General features: G+C 43.1%; 1 protein-coding gene across 5 annotated transcripts in view; it reads right to left on the reverse strand.

Moving 5' to 3' along the window:
- Nucleotides 1-2,517: 2,517 nt before the first annotated feature.
- SMOX (spermine oxidase) overlaps nt 2,518-21,945 on the reverse strand; it is a 131,021-nt gene continuing 111,593 nt past the window's right edge. For 3 of the 5 annotated variants that reach the window (XM_033952784.1, XM_033952775.1, XM_033952796.1), the window contains 3 exons: nt 9,139-9,835; nt 6,953-7,113; nt 2,518-2,999 (listed from right to left, as the gene is read on the reverse strand). In XM_033952784.1, the coding sequence (XP_033808675.1) occupies nt 2,853-2,999; nt 6,953-7,113; nt 9,139-9,835 (1,005 nt within the window). In that variant the 3' untranslated portion in view covers nt 2,518-2,852. The remainder of the gene's footprint in view (nt 3,000-6,952; nt 7,114-9,138; nt 9,836-21,945) is intronic. The other 2 variants (XM_033952790.1, XM_033952767.1) reach the window with 1 other exon arrangement.

The raw sequence follows: 21,945 nt of genomic DNA on the forward strand, positions 1-21,945 counted from the left end.
ACATCATGATTTGAAAATCTTTGTCAAACCATTTGTCTTATTTCCTCGGGCATTTGAGTTTGAGCCATTTGGGAGCAATGCGATTTAAAGTGTTAGCACTGAAAGACTCCCAGGCGGTGTAGAAGTCTTTCAATGGGTAGTCAGCAAATTTGGTGTTATAGGTTAAGATTGCAGTTGAAGGTGTAATCTTGTTAGTTTTGGATTGTATCCAGTTTAGCTTGAATATTTAGTGGTCAGACCAAAGTGATTATTGCCAATTGTCATCCGAGACTGATATAGAGAGTTGTAGATGGTCCTTGGTTGCAGAGGCAACGAGGTCTAGGTGGTAGTCTTATGTCTGTGGAGCAGAAGGGGAGCCAGGAGTAGTCCAGGTACTGTAGAAAGGTGAGTAGATCTGTGACCGTGTTGTCACTTTTTTATTCAAGTGGAGGTTTAAATCAAGTTTCAAGTTTATTAGGATTTTATATACCGCCTATCAAGGTTATCTAAGCGGTTTACAATCAGGTACTCAAGCATTTTCCCTATCTGTCCCAGTGGGCTCATAATCTATCTAACGTACCTGGTGCTATGGAGGATTAAGTGACTTGACTAGGGTCACAAGGAGCAGTGCGGGGTTTGAACCCACAACCCCAGGGTGCTGAGGCTGTAGCTTCAACCACTGCACCACATACTCCCTAGTAGTACGAGGTGAGAGAGTTTTTGAACACAAAGTTGTAGAAAGTCCTTTACTGGGTGCCAGTTTTGGGGAGACATAGAAGAGGACGCAAATGAGAGGGGTTTTTAGGTTTGGACTGGATAGCTGACATGCTAGAATTTTAATGTTTTTGTGTTGTTCGAACTCTAATAGGTTAATCTGGAGGAAGTCTTTCACTATGAGAGTAAGGCCACCACATTGTTTGTTCTTTCTACATAGTGGCAGCATTTTATAGCCTGGTCTTTAATGAGTGGGTCCTCTGATAATGGTAACCATGTTTCTGTTAGGAATATACAACCTAGGTTTTCCTCCAAGATCCAGTCCCTGATGAAGTTGGCTTTGTTCCTAATAGATCTTATATTGATGTATGCGCATGATATGGGTAGACAGTTGGCAGCCTGGTAGTCTGGTGTGCATGGTAGAGTGGATAATGTTCTGCCTTTCCTTGGTTTGGGAGGCTCTGCTTCGATGGTTGTTTGTGATCTGAATTGGGTTTGTGCTGTGGTCTGGACAGAGTGTTAGGGATCTGAGTGTTGGTGGAAGTAAAAATATTAAGTCTGTTGAGAGTGTAATAGATTGAGATTCTTTTTAGGCTCTCTGTAACCCATCCCATTCCTCCACACCATGTGAGGTGAAGCAGGAGGAAGGTCAGCCACCGCAATGGCCTTGAGGGGACAGCTCTTCAGAGGTATTAGGGGAGGACTAGGGCTCCAGTTGAGTGAGAAGCTGGTCTGGAATCTGCTGGTCCGTCTGTTTGGTCTTTCTGGTCCTGATGGCCCTGTTTGGTCCGCTTAAAGGTCTGCTCAAATGACCCTTTGGCGGGAGAGGCCCACCTGCTCGGCAGCCTGTTAAAAAGGCCCAAAGAAAAAGGAAGGCTGGTGCCTGCAAGTGCGGTTTGCAGTTTAGTCTGAAACCCGAAGAATAGCCTTACTGGATCAGACCAATGGTCCATCTAGCCCAGTATCCTGTCTTCACAATGGCCAATCCAGGTCATAAGTACCCTGGCAAAAAACATGCTGCCAATCCAGGTCAAGCTTTGGCTTCCCCCATGTCTATCTTAATAGCCCCAATACACAAATTCCTATAAAGACAAAAGATACTCATCCAATACCGATTCTCTATATACTGTTGCCTTAAATATTTGATCCTCTTCTTTGAATAATAAGCAATGTACTATGATAGTCAACATGTTCCCTTCCCTCTATATAACAAATAAGCAGTGGGACAAGAAAAATGAAAATATATTTTACAATAAAATTTAAATTTATTTTTCCAATGGAAAAGGGGCGCAAGTTTATTCTAACCAGTATTTGTTTAAAAACTGAACTAATGGATTACACTGTTTGTGACAATTGTCTTAAAGATGTAAAAATCAACATGAGACTCAGATAGGGCCTGATTTTCGAAATGTGTGTCCTGAGCAAGGCAGGGCTTGGCTTCGCCCAGAAGTGGCCTTGGGCAGGCTTAAGCGTCCCTATGTGCCTCCGTAGGCGTGAGACAGATGCCTTAAATGCAGGCCTGCAAAATGCTGGCTTACATTTAAGGCATCTGTTCAGTGATATTGACATGATTCTCTTTAGGACACCAATGCGTGCTTGACAAGCGATCGGCATCCTAAAGAGAATCAGGTCCATAATGTTTACATTGTAAAATGTGAGATGATGATAAAGAATAGTTTAAAAATATCTACTACATTTAAAAATGATTTTTATGGAAGCCACAGCTAATGAAGAATGGAGGATAAACATTTTTGTGCTCATCACTGTTTTTGGCAAGGAAGGTAAGGCATTGAAGAGTCACATAGGCAAACCACAATTACATCTTGAAATAGTTTTATTATTACAACTTTTTTTTCGTTGTTGGTGTTCTTTAAGTATTTAGTAGAGAAGGCACTTACAATACAGGAAATCAAAGAGGCATCAAAGAGTGTGATCATAATTAAAGATGACACAAAACAGTTATGCAATAGGAGGAGCACCCTTTTCTGTTAACAATACAGTACATGAAATACGCTACAGATGCCTATATCTGAAAATGCTTGAGACAGTTTCATAAAAAGATAAAATTGTTCTACTTTAAATTAAAAAGTAAAAAAAAAAAACCAAAAAACCAACACACAACCGTAAAAGGAATCACGAGTTAGTGCTCTTCTAAATCCTTAGTCTTTACAGTTCCTGCACTGCAAAAGATCTTGATACATTTCAATGAGGTGAGCAGCCTCTCTCTGGCCAGAAAGCAGAGCACCATGGGTAGTGGAATAATACTTCCTGTGAGTAGCTTCACCAGAAAACATCACCTGCATAGACTACATAAAGTAAGAGGAAAAGAATTAAAAAAAATCACTAGAAAACTAAATACAGTAATTGATCATTTTTATAACAGTCATGTGATCATTTTTACAACAGATGCACTAGTATAAAAGAATATGGCTGACATTTAAATTGAACAAGGTAGAAGATTAAGGGGCTCATTTTCAAAACATTTAGACAACAACGCCACCAACAATGCGTGCGCCACTTACAAGCACACACTACCTTCCGCGCTCATTAACATTGTGAGCATCCCTCTTACTGCCAGGGGTATATTGGGGGAGGTTGCTTAACGGCAGCGGCAGGAGAGAGTGGGCATCCCTCACGCTGCTGAGGTGAGGGGAGGGGGGTTCCTTGATGGCAGCAAAATTTTCTGGCAGGCCTGAGTTGTCAACCTTACTTTCCTCTAAATGCCTGAGCCAATCAGCGCTCAGGCACTGACGAAAAAGTAAGGCTAGGACAGCTCAGACCTGCTGGAAAATTTTGCTCGCAAATGTAGGACAGCAAGGTTAGGGAATCACTCGGTGATAATAGAGAATCGCCCGGAGTGCTCATTTAAAGATTAATGACCTCGTTGTTATTACATTTGCATGGCAGTGTTGGAGACTGCTAGGAAGCTCGGAAAAGACCATGGTAAGCCATTTTGATAATCCGCCATTAAAATACATGAACGCTAAACCGGCTAGAACCGGTTTAGTGACCACGTTAAAGTTTTGAGAATCTTCCCCTGGGAATGGGAATTGCTGGCTATGTATTTCTGCAAGTGTGCATTAAGAACCCGATTTACTAATCTTCCTTTTCTCTTGGACATGGAATAGACAAAATAGCCTTAGTAAATTAGTCTGTAAAGGAGTTACAAAAGATCTCAGAAGAGACCCCCCCCTTCATCTCCCCACTCCTTAATTCCATGGTCATAACAAGGAATGGTTAGGGGAAGGTCTCAGCTACTGTCTCCTAAATCCAAAGGAAATCTGTCAAGGCCTGATATGAGGAAATCAACAAATGTTATAGGACTCTGACTTCCCAGGAAGGAGTATAGGGAGAGATAAGTGGAGAGATATTAAGGAGCTGCAGAGTGAATACACTTGTAGGTCAATAAGAAGAGTTTGAACTGTATGTGGAAATGGATAGGGAGCCAATGAAGTGACTTGAGGAGAGGGGTGATGCGAGCATAGCAACTCTGGTGGAATTTAAGTCATTTGGCAGAATTTTGAATGGATGGAAGGAGAGAGAGATGGTTACGTGGAAGACCTGCTTAAAGCAAGCTGCAGTAGTCGAGGTGATAAGGGGATGCATAAGAAGGTGCATAAGGGTTTTGGTAGTGTACTCAGATAGGAAGAGTCAGATTTTGGAGATATTATAGAGAAAAAAAATTACAGGTTTTGGCAGTCTGATTAATGCACAGAAAGAGAAGTCAGAGATATCATTTTCTCCCCACCATCTCTTTATGCCTACCCCTTCTTATTTATTTATTTATTTATTTATTTTACTACTTTTCTAATCTCTCTTTTTTTGAATTGCGAACCACTTAGACATTTATTATGATAGGTGGGATATCAAGTATTGAATAAACTTTGAAAGATGACCCCGAGGATGCGAGCTGACGAAACAGGGAAGATGAAGGTGTTATCCACTGAGATAGAGGGTGGAGAGAAAGGAGATGTATGTTTAGGTGGAAGGATAAGTAGCTCAGACTTAGTCATGTTTAGTTTTAAGTGGGCGGTGAGGCAGCAATGTTGGACAGGCTGGCTGAGACTCGGGCCTGGATTACTGGTGTAGAGAAGTATATCTGGGGGGAGTCAGCATAGAGGCGATATTGAAAAACATGGGAGGAGATCAGAGCACCTTATCAGTGAAAGATAACATAGCGATCCTGTTGAATTATCATCATAACTCTCTGAAATGTGTTAACAAAAATCACTTTTACAGACTAAAAAAAAATTGCATCCTACTAGCTATTTAAGAATGTTTCATGGCAACATTTGAAGATGCAAGAGTTTGCATAATTTACTATTTACTGAAGTATGAAGAGCTTTGCAGTTAGTACAGGTTAATAGCCAACTCCAACAGGAGATATCTGGAAATTTTCTATGCTAGCTGTTAGTATTGTCCCCAGTATTGTGTCATTCAGTTAAGTGAATTTTCACAATAGCACAACAGTAACTTTTCACAAGGGATTCAAATCAATGACTTATTCCTCCAAAGATAGCAATACCTTCAGCTATCTTGGTATACCCTCATGCATATATAGTATTATACCGTTCTAAAGGATCCTCAGCGGCACCACTTAGGGCTCGATTCACTCTCATTGCCCAAAGCTTTACGTGTCAAATCTTCATCGGGTCCTTCCCTGGGAAAAGCCTTAGGCGTCTGAGTCAATCAGAGCCTTAGGTTCCTCTCCGTGCATCCCAGGATACACTGGAGTGGCGGCCTGTGGGCAGAAGGGACTGGGCATCCCTCCTGCTGTCATCTTCATTCAGAGATACAGTGGTGTTTTGGGGGGGGGGATCCGGGGGGCTGAGGAAGGAGAGAGTGGGCTTCCCTCCTGACGATTTTTTTCTAAGGATGGTGGGGAAGGGGAGGGGGATCCTGGCAGGGGGAAAGGGGGTCAGTTGTTTCCAGCAGCAGGAAGGAATGGGCAAATATTGTGTGTGTTATGCACATACACACCATCTGTGTCCATAGAAAAAAGAAGAAAAAAACGTGGCAGACCTGTCCATAACACGGCCACCCATAGGTGTCATGCATTTCTTTGCAATGTTAGGCCATCGATCTTCTGAGCAGGGACTGTCTATTAAATGTCAATATGTACAACGCTGCGTATGCCTTTCAGCACTATGTAAATGATAAATAGTACTAGTATAGCTGGTTTGAATATTAATGACCTTATTTTAATAGTAATGAGCTCGTTTGCATACCAGAGTTAGAGAATGTACACATGCAAAGAAAACCATATGGTGAGCCGTTCTGAACATCGGGGTGGCAAATTCTGTCGGTCGCTAAGCCAGTCAAACTGGTTTAGCGACCATCAGTACACGATTGGAGCATGTTGTGCATCTAGGCCATTATCCCTCAAGCTAACTCCCTTTGTTTGCTGCCAATAACAGTATTAAATTATCAGAAGAGACCACTTATGTTTTTTGAAATTCACTATGCTCACATCTTTAAACGGGAATGTGGAATAGCAGTTAATTAACTTAGGCTCTATTTCAACCAGCCTGGACACCTGGAGATGAAATCGCCTTGTTTCTAGATATCCAACTCCTGGTCCAGTTCAGCCTAGGTATGACAGAATGAAAATGGACCCACAGTGCTGGAACATTCTGGAGGGATATGTCCCAGCAGTCCTAACCAAAAATCGTTTGTGCTTTTACTAGTTGGAGCATCATTTCTAATTGTCATTTCAGAAAGCTTTAAAGACTTGGTTATTTGAGAAGAGTTACAGATTGAACCTACAATGAATGTTTTCCCTTTCTCTTTTTATGCTGTTTAGTAAGCTTTGATTCATCTACGTTGGTTCTTTGAGTTGTTTTTTAAATTTTGTATTATACTCTTACCTATTGTACTTTTGATATCATAAACTGCTTTAGAACTAAAATTGTGTTAAGTGGTATAAATCAATCAAATCAAATCCAGGTTTTGGCAATAGCACCAGGAACGAAATGATCAGGTTCTACACAAGCTGAGAGGTGGAGAGCAACTACAACCTTCATTTCTATGCTTTTACTAAATCTGTTCACCTTAATCCTCAATTCCAGCTGAGGCATACTTGGGCACAAGTGTTTCCTTTACTGCCTTAGTAATGCCCACAAGGAGGAATTCATTAATAATAAAAATGATTCTCTCTCAAACAGGATCTCATATTTGTGGGGTTCTCTTTACTCACTGGCCAATCTTGACTACTCCCGTAGCTTCTGATACTTAGTTTGTCATTGTGGGTAGTACTTACATTTGTTTTGGAGCTTTCGGTGTAAGGCAGTGGTTTCACAAGTTTCTCCACGTCTGCTCCACTAGATCCAACTTGAGTGTAAGAATACGATCCACGGAAGTAGGGATTACTGCCCCATGATGACCGCAGGATCCGTCGAGGTTTTGGAATGTTTGGATTTCCTAGGTTAATCATATAAAGAAAGTCACAAGATGGGCAAATATTAATAATCAATCTGCATTCTGATCATAACGCTTTATCCCAAATGCAATTTCAAAGTTAAGTTCTAAAAAGAGAATCTTTTCAAAATGCAATCACCTCTGCAATATAACACACCTCATTACAGAGAATGGGGGCTACATACTTTATCTAAACCTAGGTATTACAACTATAATTTTCAAAACTGAGACATTTTCAGACCTATCCTCCTCTATGCTTCCACTTCCCTCTACCCACCTGCACTCTCCTTTTAATGTCTATTACATCATAGAGATACATTTCCCATGGCCTCATGTGCCCTATAGACTTAATCAAATGCCTCTAATGCAAGGTTACTATTTATTATACAGGACAAAATAATTCAAGAATTATAGTTGTAAGGTCACTAAGGGAGTGGTCTTCCATTAAAAAATCCTTTACCTATATGAGCTTTCTTTTTTCTAGTATAGTTTATGCATTGCCTGTGAAGAATGATATGTGCCTTCAATTCTTGGCTTGTTTCTTTTGATGTAGCTTTGCTCTTCACATATTTTACATGGAATCATATATATATTCATAAAGAAGCACGATTGTGAGCATTTTATTCCTGGCCAGTGGCGTACCAAGGGCGGGGCTTGGGGGAGGGGAGCGGACCACCCCGGGTGCACGTCTTAGGGGGGTACACAGCCGGCCAGGTCCAGAACCTTCCACCCTACTCTGCAACGGGACCTGCACCTCAGTGCAGCTACCGGTCCACCCCCTCTGATGTACTTGTTCCAGAACAGAGTGAGCAGCTGTGGAGAGGTGCAGCAAGGTCCCGCGATGACTGCGTCTGCCAGCTCTGCTCCAGAACAAGTGACATCAGAGGAAGGTGGACCAGCAGCTGTGCTGAGGTGCAGGAAGGTCCTGTGATGACTACGTCTGCCGGCACTGCTCGAAAGAAGTAAGTAATGTCGGCAGGGAGGGGGGGTGGTGGTATTAAAGGGTATGCAGGATCGCAGATTCTTAAGACAATTTGAAGTACTGGCCTTGGGAATCGAAGCAGCTGGAAGAGCTTATTTTGTAACACGTGTCTGTCATGCCAGGTTAAGGGGGCTGGAGTGTATTATGTAGCCAATGCTCTCCATGACATCATCGGAGTCATTAGCAAAGTTTCAGCTTATTTGATCTCAGCCCACAAAATGCTCTGGACCAGGCAATGGGCAGTAGATTCTACCTCCAATGCTACCTTCAGACTTCCTTTCACAAAGGAAGAAGATGGATGCCAGACAAATAGGGGTGAAGGAAGAGATGGAAAGGGGAGACATACAGTATCTGGAAGTGGCATAGAAGGAGAGAAGATGCCATATAGAAGGGGCAGGCAGTAGATGAAAGGAAGAGAATGACAAGAAGATGAGGAAAGCAGAAACCCAACTCGACATTTCTTGAACAACCTGGTTTTTATTTCCCTCCTGAAGGTTTTGTAGTTTGGTGCTGAAATCAGTAAATTGGAGATGTGACTGTCTAGTTTCGCTGCTTGCATGGCGAGTAGTCCATCATGTATTTTTTTTTACGCTGGATGTCTTTGATTAGGGGGGGTGGGTGAAGGGTGTCTGAGCTCTCCTTGGTCTGGAAGAAGTGTTCCAAGTTAGGCAAGTGTTCAGATAGGACGGTCCATTGCATTGCAGGGTTTTGAAGAGCATGTAGTAGAATTTTAAAAAGTATTCTTGCTTGTACAAGTAGCCAGTGTGTGTCTTAGTATGCGGTGGTGATGTGGTCGAATTTATTCAGTGAGTAGATCAGTCTGAGGGCTTTCATCTGATTGTATCAACATTATATCGACAAGAATTAGTCTCTCTGTAGAAAGCCATGATTTATATTGTCTTTCTGACTACTGATTTAAAATCGATTTGATTTAAATCACATTCACCCTATAAAGAATATAGTGATTGGTTTTTGTATAAATTAGCTTACTCCACTTATACTGTTAAGGAACACAAAAAAAAGAAGAAGGGACAGGAAATACTAACCTGTAAACTTACGCAGCAGCTCAGTGCAGGTTTCTGCTACAGTTTCATCGTCATACTTCTCCATGATCAGAGCCTCATCTCCACAGATCCAGCCACTCAGCACATAGCCATAACGCTCAGAAGGATAAAGGACATCAAAGCTACATATCTTCTTATACCACAGCTCCTCGGGGTAGGTCAGACTCTCACTCTCCGCCTCATCCTCCCAGACAAATTGAATACTGTTGCACTCTGGGCTCCAGAAGGGCTCCTCAAATTCCAAGAATATCTTGTCAGTGGTACTGATCCCAAGTTTCTGTATGGCTGTGACTTTTTCTGCAGGGAGACTAGGATGAAACATGGTCTCATGGTATTTCTTCAGAACACCAAGTGAAATGGTCACAATGACATGATCGGCAGGGATGAACTCAAAGTCCTCACACTCCACAACAACAGGATAGGCCTTTTCCTCAATGTGGTCACTGTTATGGTTGGCCACCTGCTCAATCTCCTTACTGATGGACTGGTTCCAGTGGATGCACTTGACAGGTTTGCGGAACTGAACCACAGATTCTGGGATGGAATGGGCCAAGATCTCCACAATCTTGATAAAGCCACAAGGAATGACATGATGGGCACCAGGAATTTCAGTCCATTCTCCAAATTCACTGAGAGACACCTCGTCCATACTGTGAGAGCTGCTCTCACAGCTCTCGACCTAGCAAAGATTATACCAATTTTGTTAAAACAAGCTTATTATGATACACATACAGAATCTACACAGTAGCTCAGAAAATAGAAATGAACACTTATACCTAATAAAAAAATGAGAGAGCCTATGGATACAAGGTAGTGACAAGTAAAGGGCCAGATTCATTCAATAGAGGTCAAAGTTAGGCATTAGAGAATGACACAGGGACAGTTTTTTCCCCGTCCCAGTGGGAACTCAATTTTCCCATCCAAGCAAGTTCTTTTCCTGTCCCTGCCCCATTCCTGCAAGCTCTGTCCTCATCTGCACAAGCCTCGAACACTTTAAAATCATAAGTAGCAACATTGTAGAGCTCAGATTGTGATGTCATAATGCCTCATTCCACCAATGCCTAAGCTCCGCCCTCATATGCACAAGCTTCGAACACTTTAAAATCATAAGTAGCAACATTCTAGAGCTCAGATTGTGATGTCATAATGTCTCATTCCACCAATGCCTAAGCTCTGTTCTCAACTGCACAAGCCTCAAACACTTTAAAATCATAAATGTTTGCGGCTTATGCGGTTAATGCAGAGTTTACAGGAATGGGGTAGGGACAGTGACAAAACTCGTGGAGACATGACGGGGTAATTGAGTTCCTGCAGGGACGGGGAAAAATTTGTCCCCATGTCATTCTCTATTAGGATAGTACAGTACTAGCTTAGTGTACAATCCGCACTAAGATAGTACAGTATTTTGTAAAGGACACACTGTGCAAAGAAACCTTTACTAGCTTAGTGTACATGTCATGCCTAACTTTAGGGGTGAGCAATTATGCTTGCTAAAAGTTAATGTAAATTTTCACATCCAGTTAGGTACGAAAATGCAGGTATTCTATAACCTTTCTGGGAATGCCCTTGACTCTCCTATGCCCCTTCCCATAGTCACACCCTTTTTACAGTTATGTGCTATGAAATTTAGGCATACATTATAGAATAGGGTATAGGGCAGATCCAATCGAATGTCCTAATTGCTATCAAGTGCTTGTTAAGAGTCAACTAAGCATTTATCAATCAAATTATGGTTGGAAGGTTGAGCTGCTGCCTCTGCACCCACAGGTTATGAGATCAAATTCTGGTTCTGCTCCTTGTGACCCAGGACAAGTCACTTAATCCTCCAGTTCCCACTGCTTTGATGTCAGCTTTGATATGCCAAAGCGACAAAAAGGCTGTATACTAGTCCCCATTCCCCCCCCCCTTTCTCTAATTGGTAATTAATTTACATAGGACCTGAGATCCATATCCATATTTAGGCAACCTATAAAGAATCCAGGGGTAGCAATTTTAGTTGATAGCACTTTTAACAAATACATAGGCTTGTCTAGGTTCCCGGACATAAACTGCATCCTTAATTTTGGAGTTCAGCACATTTCTCAATGCTGGCAAACATTAACTGCAGTGTGGCTGTTTGTCCATTGCACATTAATAAAACTTTATGGTTCATTTTAGTTTGATATACTACAAATTATAACATATCTAAGTGTTTTAAAATAGACAAAATATGGGGAGCAGATAGGGGAGAAAGGAGAAGGAGAGAAGGAAAGAAGGGAGAAGGAGAGAAAAGGCAGACAGTCATAACAAAAGGTTCTAAAGCATATATATTCACAAGTTTGAGATAAACAATTTGACTTAAGTATGCGAGGGCAAGGCAATGCCACGTCAGCAATGAATGTGGTCAAAGGGGAGAATGTATAATACCAAAACATAATATAGAGGGGGATTAACTCAATGATCCTGGGGGAATGATTGGAAGAAATAGAACATCTTAAGAAAGATTTAAATTTCTTGAAAGAGGATTTGATTCTGATATCCAAGGATACGTCATTCCAAAGATACAAGGCCAACAAACAAACAGAAATTTATTTTATGATCCAGCCTAATTCTACAGTTGCATGGGACAGTTATGATATTTCGCAGAGAAACTCAGAAAGGTATAGAGATAGACCAGTTGTCTCTAACGGGTGGCCCCAGGGCTGCATGTGTTCCCCAAAGTCCTCCATTGCAGCCTTCAGACATTTGGCTGAAATGCTCATTAAATCCTGTAAATGCATTCATTTCAATCTTGCCCCCTTGATAAATAATTGCAAATAATCTTGTGTGTTTCTCAGGTGTCTCATTTATGGAATTTGCTACTGTTGACAATCGAAACTAAAGTGAGTTTTACACTTGGTGTTGTAGAATCAATATTAGTATTAATTTTTAATATTTAACCCAGTCTAAAAAATATATACTTTCTCTTAATTTTTTTAATGTTTTTATGCATTTTTTATTTGTTAATAATGACAATATTATGTTTATATATTCTTATGTTTTTACATTCATATATTTTTATTTATTCATAAATATGCAGGTTTTAATTTGTTTATATGCCTTTTTCTTCCAGAATGTCTTGACCCCTGAGGCAGGCACTTTTTTTTGACGAAACATAGTGCCTTGTCAAGTCTTCTGTGGATTTATGCAGTAAATTTATGACCTGACAATTCTTCTGGCTCCTACTGCAATCTGTTGTTCAACCCTACTCTCTTCACCGATTGTTTACTTGTGGGGCTTTTCCTGTTAGACTTTGGACTTGGATGTTTTGTTCATCTGAAGTGAACAATGGCCTTCTAGTCTTGGGACGATGTTTTAAGCTACATAGAACAGCTATAATGCCTATTAAAAGGATGTTCCCTCGTGGAGGGATCAGAACACACGCCGAATGAGGAAAGTCTAACGGAAAAATAATGTACAACTTAAGATGCAATTTGTAATACAAAATGACATTTTTCCACCCTCCTGAACTACTGTCAAGGAAGGAGAATTCCCAGGAGACTTCAGACTGTGAAGGTTCAAACTACGTTTTTAGACCATTGGTCTGAATTTTAAATAAATGTTCATTAGATTTAAATTATGCTTTTAGCAGAGACTTCAAAACAAAAAGAACGATCATCTGTGTGTTTCCGCTGATATGAAGTTATCTATGCTCAAAAATAATGATTCTAATTTTGATTTTCTTTTAGTTGGCATAGACGTCTAGATAAATTTAAACAAGAGATCAAAGAAGTTAAGATTAGTAAGTTCAAGAGAAATTAATTTGATTACAAGAAAAGTCCTATATACCCTTATTCTAAAGCAGACCATATCTCAAAACTAGAAATACTTTTTTTTTTTTTTTTTTTTTTTTTTTTGAAGTTTAAAATTTTTTATTAAACAAAATGAAAACAGTACACAGGCAGTATGCCAACAGCAAAAGTACAATGCCCATATGAGACAACAGAACCCCCCCCACCCCCCCCCGCCGAGTGATACAATATAAGCCTAAAACAAAGGAAGATGCAAAAGAAAAATATGAAGAGTTTCAAAGTAGACCTCGCCAGGAGCTATAACGAGACCACTGTCGATGAAACGTTCCACAGGAATCATTATTTAAAGCAGTCAATTTGGACATCAAATAAATTTGGTCAACCTTATGTAACAGTTCAGTACGAGAAGGCAAAGAGTCCCGTTTCCAATATGTAGCCACTAAAAGTCTGGCTGCCGTAGTAACCAGGGCCACAAAATGATTCTGATCCACATCCAAACTTCCCAAAGGATAGTTAAGTAAAAATGTTTCCATACGCAATAGGATGGGTAAGCGTAACACATCAATCAGCAATCGTTGAACCATCTTCCAAAAAGGTACAATCTTAATACAATCCCACCACACATGCCCAAAGGAGCCCAGACACCCACAATTGCGCCAACAGTGCCCGTTCCCACAGTGATAGAAACGATGCACCTTTTCTGGCGTGAGGTACCACTGAAATAGCATCTTATACCCCTGCTCCACTAAGGGAGATGCCAAGGAGACTCTCAGCAGTGTACCATAAAGACAGTCCCATTGTCGATAATCCAAAGCCCTCCCCAGCAAGAGTTCCCAACGATGTTCATATGTGTGAGCCTGTGGTCGAGTGTATAAAAGAGCCCTATAGAGACGGGAAATAAGGCCCACCCCAGATCCCATCCTAAAAACTTGTAAGAAAGCAGAGTCTGCCCCTTCCCACTCCGGGATCACCCTCTTCACCATAAAATCTCGAAGTTGGACATAGGCGAAAAAATCAGTCGAGGGGAGATCATATATAGATTGTAAGGCAGCAAAGGGTACCAGTTGTCCACCCACTACCAGCTGACCTAGGACCCTAAGACCCTCCATTTCCCAACGCCGAAAAATCCCAGTATCTTTAGCAGGCAGAAAATCAGGGGCAAATCTAATGGGAGTAGCATAAAAATAGCGCTGACGTGGGAACCAAGCTCGTCTAACCCGGCTCCATGCATGCAAAGTACATTCCATCCCATAAGATGTCTCAGTCTGCAGATCCCGAAGGATATCAAAAGACAGCCAGGGCACTGCTGCCAAAGGGTAAGTAGGCTGTAAGGCCTGTTCTAATGAGACCCAGCGCTGGGAGGGATATGCCCAATGAAACAGTCCCTGCAGTTGGGATGCATAGTAATATGTAGAAAAATCAGGAACACCCATTCCCCCATGTAGTCTGTCCCAGTACATACGCTCCCTCCGCACCCTAGGGGGTTTACGTGTCCAGATATAAGCAAAGGCCCGCCTTTGTAGCCTAAGCAAGAACCGTTTAGGAATTGAGAGAGGTAGGCAGGAGAACAGATACAAAAAACGAGGCAGCACATTCATACGCAAAGCACTAATCCTACCCATCCAAGACAATCTCAATCCTTCCCATCGATCCAGATCAGCAAATACAGTTCTTAGCAACGGAGGGTAATTCAATTCAAAAAGGTCAGTAAGTCGTCTAGATATACGCACACCAAGGTATTTAATGGATTTAGCCGCCCATCGAAACGAGAACCTAGCACGTAAGTCCGTCACCAACAAGTCCGGAAGGGAAACGTTAAGCAATTCAGATTTTTCGATGTTAATTTTAAAGCCAGCCACCACACCAAATGTAGTCAAAACACGAAGCGCCTCCGTCAAAGAACGATGTGGGTGGGTCAAGGTAAACAAAATATCATCAGCATACAATAAAATCTTATGCTCTTCACCACCCACCACAATTCCCTGAATGTCAGCATTCGCACGTATAGAGGCTGCTAAAGGTTCCATGACCAGCGCGAAAATCAGTGGTGACAAAGGGCACCCTTGCCTAGTTCCTCTACGGATCATAAAGTTAGCAGTATATCTTCCATTAACTCTTAAACAAGCCTCCGGGGCAGCATATAGTAAAGTCACCCAGTGTAGAAAAGCACCCGAAATGCCCATTTTCTTCAAGGCCGCTAACATAAACGGCCAATAAACCCTATCAAAGGCTTTTTCAGCGTCAACTGATAACAGGACTGCCGGAACAGAATTTTGATGGGCCACTCCAATAAGATCTAACACTCTTCGGATATTATCACCAGGTTGCCTCCCTGAAATAAAGCCACATTGATCTCCATGGACTAGGTAAGGCAGAAAACGTTGCAACCGGACTGCCAAAATACGAGTAAACAGCTTATAATCAACTCCTAACAATGAAATAGGGCGGTAAGACCCACAAAGGAGGGGATCTTTCCCAGGTTTAAGAAGAAGGGAGACCGCTGCCTGACGAAACGAATACGGCAGACAATCCCCCTCCAGAAAAGAATTAAACAATCTAGTCAGAGGATTGACTATATGGGCCTCCATTTTCTTGTAAAACAGGGGGGAAAAGCCATCAACACCCGGTGCCTTGGAAGCAGCCAAATGACGTATAGCCGCTACCACCTCAGCGGGTTGAATAGGGGAAGAGAGCCACTCCGCATCAACTTCCGCCAAACAAGGCAAGGTGACGCTAGATAGAAAAGCAGCAATCTCCCCCTCCGTGGATTCAATTTCCGGAGTGTACAGAGTCTGATAGAAGGATAAAAAAGCCTGATGGATGTCCCCATCATCCACACAAAGCTGACCCGAATCATTACGAATCCGGGTTATGGAGTGTTGTGCTTGAATTTGCTTGATCTGTGCGGCTAACAAGCGGCCTGCCCTACCACCCCATTCAAAAAACTGTTGTTTCCGCCTCTGCAGGGCCCAAGCCATGCCCTCTAAATCAAGTTCTTGTAAATCTCTCCGGCACTCCGTCAACGCAACCCCCCCAGCCACCGACGGGGCTCTCTTGTGAGCATTCTCTAGGCGTCGAAGGCGAGACACTAATTCTAATCTGCGTGCCACTCGACATTGATTTCTGTACGACCCCCTCGAGATACAACAACCCCTAAGGGTAGCTTTAAAACTTTCCCAAAGAATTGTAACATCAATGCCTGCTATGTCATTGAATACAAAAAATTCCTCGACATCAGTCTCTAAAAGAGTCAAGGTATTGGGATCTTTTAACAAAGAGTCATTCATACGCCACATGCGACGGCCGCCTCTAACCTGTCCAATCTGTAACTCCAGAGTCAAAGGAGCATGATCTGACCACACCCGGGGCTCAATACTGGAGGCCAGGGCTCGAGGCAAAGCAATACGAGGTAGCATCCACATATCAATTCTAGTATATGAATTATGTTTCGATGAATAAAATGTGTAATCTCGCGTGCCTGGATGTAAATAACGCCACACATCTATCAAATCATGCCTACGCAGGAAGCGCAGCAAAGCTCTTCTGTCGCCTCTAGCGTAGCGGATGGAAGAATTTGAATTATCCTCCTGAGGATAGCAAGTAAGGTTAAAATCTCCACCCACAAGGAGAGTACCTTCTACATGATCCAACAGTACACGTTCTAGCAGTGTAAAGAAGGCCCCCTGACCAGCGTTGGGGGCATAGACATTCAGCAGACTATACAAGGTTCCATCCAGCTCAGCCTTGACCAATATGTAGCGGCCCTCAACATCCCGCACCACCTCTCTCAATACCACCTGGACACGTTTATGTATTAAGATACCCACCCCCTGGGTCTTTTTCCGGACCTTATTAGAAGAAAGGAAAACGTGTGGATAGTTGTGGTGTGTAAGCAATTTCTCATAATGAGATTGAAAATGGGTCTCCTGAATAAATCCAACCGCACTATTCAGGCGGCTCATTTCTTTAAATAGCAAGCGTCGTTTTTGTGGAGAATTCAGTCCATGTACATTATAAGATAGCAAAGTGAGTTTATCCATTTGTACCAGAAAAGAAAAAGCACATCATTACCAAATCGACCATTAGTTCCAAAGCAGCCAAATCAACCAACCCCTGCAATCGTAACCTTAAGAGAAACATTATACAAACAGTCTTCCATACAATCATACAAGAAAGCACTCGGTCACCACTTTTCCCAGCACCAACACCCCCCCCTCCCCCCAACCCCCCAACAATACCCCACATGGTCCAGCCACCAAAGCACCTGGTAACCATGGTACAGGAAGTGTAGAGAAACAGCTCACAAAGGGACCCCCAGAACAAGCCCTATAAACAATCTTCGCGACAGATGCCGCTCAGCAAAGAGAAGAAAAAACAGTCACAGCATAAAATTTCTAAATCACAGTGCACAAATACAAATGTTCAAGTGAGTGAGGATGTAGCCGCCTCCAAAGGGCGACGAGCTGCAGCTGATCTAGCCACTCTCTGCCATCCCAGCCCTCTTCCTGGTTTGGGCACAGGTGACCTCTGAGGAAGGGGAGCCATTTCTGAGGCTGCCATCAAACTTGCTTCCACCAGTCGAGCCTGAACATCCGCCACAGTTATTGCAGTGTAGGTCTTGCCTGCATGTGTAAAAGCCAGTCCGATGGGATAGATCCATCTATATCGAACACTGCGCTCCTGTAATATACGGGTACAGTCTCTATACGTGCGACGGCGGGCCAGGGTTGCTGGAGCCACATCAGGATAGACATCAATTTCTGCTTCTTCCCATTTGACGGTTCCCCCAGAGCGCCTCACCGCCCGAAGCACATGTTCCTTATCCATATAGCGATGGAAACAAGCCACAACATCTCGGGGGCGGTTCATATCACGCGGGCCAGGAATGCAGTGTGCCCTATCCAGCAAGGGTTTACCCACCTCCACAGGCAAGCCAGCAGTCTCCAGTGCCTGTATGCATATATGATCAATCACCTCCATACATCGTGGGTCAGAAACAGTGTCAGGCACTCCCCGAAAGCGAAGGTTGCACCGTCTGGAGCGGTTCTCCAGATCCTCCAGTTTTAGGGTGCTCACATCAGCTTTTTCCTCCAGCGCTGCAATTTTGTTTCTCAGCTGTGTCAATTCAGAGCCATGTGTCTCCACTACAGCTTCCGTCTCCCCCACCCGACTCCCGAGGTCACCCACCTCTCGTTTGAGCTCTGCAACTACTGCATGTATATCAGCTCGAACTGCTGTAATCTCAGTTTTTAATTCCTGGAACCAGCCACGCATTTCCAGTTGCAGATTCGGCAACGTTGCAGCATCAGGTGGGCCCTCCGCAGCCGCGGTCGGATCGGGCGCCATTTTCGGACCAGATTTAGGAGGCCCATTCGGGATCGGGGAGGAGAACGTTTTAATATCTGTCTGTTTTTTCCGCGTCGCCATCGAGACGCAGCAGTGTAGTTTCACAGACAAGTTGAGGAAGGCAGACAGTGCAGGCACTCGAGATCGCGCGAAGGTCGCCAAATTTAGCCCGGGGGTCCGCGGAGCTATCGCTCTAGGCTGCCATCAGCCACGATGACGTCACTTCCTCCCAAAACTAGAAATACTTTTGATCATACAATAGGTAATAACTCAAAGTCACCACATATCAAATCTAACTTTCCAAGATATCAAGTACAGCAAGAATATATATATGCAAAAGTATTTGCATGAATTCTGCAAAATCCTTTGCTTCCCCTTTCAATAGCCCAATTCATACTTCCCCACATGGTATTTCAAATTATTTTTTGGAGAAAATATAGGGCAGGGAGGCCCCAAACATCTGTCCGCCTTCACACATTCAATCTCAATATGTTACACCACCTGTCTTAACACTGTCTCCCCATGAGAAGTGGACATTACACATGTGGTAGGAGTCAGGGCAGAGTAAGAGGCAGAGGCTGGACCAAGGTATCCCCATAATACAACAAACAAGAGCAGTGGAAGGACAGCTGGCATTAGATATATTCACCATTTCAGATATGGCTTTAACTTAAACTGAGATTGATGTATTACAGAAAGGACTTACCTTACCACAATGCCTTCCAGATTAGAGATGATCTGTTCATATTTACTCATAAATTACAGTTCATTCAAGCTTTTTCTAATCAAAACTATGTTGACATTTCTATTTTAAGAAACCCTCCCAAAGGATATCACCTGGCCCCCCACAGACTAACTGATACATGCATTCTCACCTGTGTACAACATGATATTGAAAAATTCTAAAAAAATAAAAAATGTCTCTATAATTTAATCAAGGTAAAAAAAAAAAAAAAAAAATTAGCAATACAGTCTGTCACATAATTGTGACACTGTTATGAAACTATGTTCAAACAAAAATGCTTACAAGCAAGACCTAGGGCTCCTTTTACAAAAGTGTGTTAGCGTTTTTAGCGCGCACTACCCGAAAAACTACCGCCTGCTCAAGAGGAGGCGGTAGCGGCTAGCGCACGTTATTCCGCATGTTAAGGCCCTAACGCACCTTTGTAAAAGGTCCTAATCCCAGGATTATCTGAAATAATAAAACGCTAGCCACGCATGCACACTCAACTGCGTGCTTCCGTTTTCCCTGATCCGATATGTAGGTCTGTGGCCTTGCAGGAGTGCGCATGTGCGACTCCCCAGCCTTACTTGGCCAACAAGAGTGCGGATGCGGCGGCAACACAAATCGAAAAACACTGGGCCGACAACCCCTGCCCTCTCCAAGCCGGGACCGCAGCCAGCCAACGATCGCCTCCACAGCCCGACGACTCCCCCCTCCCGCACCAACCGCTGCCGCTCCTGTTTGAAGCGGCCTGATGAGGTTCGCGGCCAGCTCTAGCGGACCTCGCAGGCCGCTCTCCACATGAAGCACGTTCCCTCTGATGCGATCGCGTCAGAAGCAACATGCTACTATATGGAGAGCGGCCTGCGAGGTTCAATACAGCCACCCATGAACCTAAGCAGGCTGCTTTGAACAGGAACAGGAGCGGCAGCGGCGGCAGGAACCATGGATGGATGGACGGAGGTAAGAATGGGAGGGGAAGCCAAAAAAGAAGGGCTATGGAGCAGGCAGAAAAGGGAGCTGTTTTGGTGGGAGGGTTGTGCTGAGTACACGAAGCAGGCAGGCAGGCAGGGGGAGATGCAAAGGGGGCTGCTTTTGGGGGATGGTTGTGCTGGGGGCCGACAGCAATCATGGGGGAACAGAAAAGGGCCTCGGAGCAGGCAGGCATGGCACAACAGGGGGCCAGAGGGAGAGTGAAAGGGGGCTGCTTTGGGGGGAGGGGTGTGCTGGGGGCAGACAGCAATCAGGGAGGGGGGGAGGAACAGAAGGGGGGGCCACGAAGCAGACAGGCATTGCACAACAGGGGGAGAGGCAAAGGGGGCTGATTTGGGGGGATGGTTGTTCTGGGGGCAGAAAGCAATAATGGGGGGGGAAATAAGGGGGCCACAGAGCAGGCAGGCATGGCACAACTGGGGGCCAGGGGGGAAGGGAAAGGGGGCTGCTTTGGGGGGATGGTTGTTCTGGGGGGCAGAAAGCAATAATGGGGGGGGAAATAAGGGGGCCACAGAGCAGGCAGGCATGGCACAACTGGGGGCCAGGGGGGAAGGGAAAGGGGGCTGCTTTGGGGGGATGGTTGTTCTGGGGGCAGACAGCAATCATGGGGGGGAACAGAAGGGGGCCAAGAAGCAGGCAGGCATTGCACAACAGGGGGAGAAGGAAAGGAGGCTGCTTTGGCAAGCAGGGGGGCCAGGGAGACAGACAGAAAGAAAGACGCATAGACAGGGGACCAGGGAGAGACACAGACACAAAGAATGACAGACAGACAGCGTCCAGGGAGAGAGAGAGAGACAAATAAAAAACAAAAAACAGACATACAGACATCTACTCTAGCACCCGTTATTATAACGGGCTTAAACACTAGTATAGTTAATAAACCCACTAATTATTTGTGTTATCACTAAGCAGTCTTTACTTTGGAAGTTTATTTTGTTGATCTAGGTACTGTTCTCAAAATAGAAAAAAGCCTCAGAGTTAGAGCTTCTGACAAATTTGGGTCTCAAGAGTGGATTTCACTTGGCTCTCATTACAGTCATTGGCAAAAACCCTTCTTTATCTATTTTTCTTTTATCTTTTATATTCTTGTAAATTTCTTAAAGTGCCTTATCAATTTTTGTGTATTTTTTCCAGCATACTTAAATATTTTTTATATATAAAACCATGTACCCTCATGCAATCCAGCCTTCTATACCATACCAAGAAAAACAGTCTTTAGTTGGTTTCACCTGCTTAGTAAATATTACAGAATTGAGGAACAGCAGTTCTATCACGTCTATTTATATTCTTAATCCATGTAGCTCAATACTTTCAATCTTTCATTCCACTGGCTCCATCTTGCACTACTTTCATTCCATTGGTTCCCCATTCCATTGTTGTTACAAGGATATTTCATTTTTTCAGCATTTTTTGTATGATATATTTCTATACATTTTTATATTAATACTTTTATACGTGGACATTCACATTTTTATTCAGAATTGTTTACAGCCCACACCCTGTTTCAGGCTGCTTTTTTCATCTTGAAGTTTGTTGTTCATTTTTATATCCAATATGCAACTTCTCATTATTATCATACAGCCCACACTTTTTTATGTAGTTTATTTTTTAGCTCTGCGCATATCCCATATGCAGTTTTTAATTATGTAGTTCAGTGCATAATCTATATGCCGCTGGTATTTCTTTTATTATTCTATCCCCTTTGCCACACTCTTTTCCTCCGAGTCTTGTGTTATTTTGACTCAGATCCACTCATTCACAAGTATCTGTAGTTGACTGTCATTTAGAGTTGGACATTTTCTTCATTCAGATTTTTCCCAAAACTAGGCAGCAGTGGTTTATCTTTAAATCGAGCATTGACAGGTTTGTTTTCTTTTTCCTGCTTACAATACTTGTTGCTCATACTTCAGAGATGCATCCCCTCTTTATATGTGGTTTACTTTCACATTTTTCTTG

The sequence above is a fragment of the Geotrypetes seraphini genome, chromosome 1 (genome assembly GCF_902459505.1).
Source record: "Geotrypetes seraphini chromosome 1, aGeoSer1.1, whole genome shotgun sequence".
In the NCBI taxonomy this organism is placed as follows: Eukaryota; Metazoa; Chordata; class Amphibia; order Gymnophiona; family Dermophiidae; genus Geotrypetes; species Geotrypetes seraphini.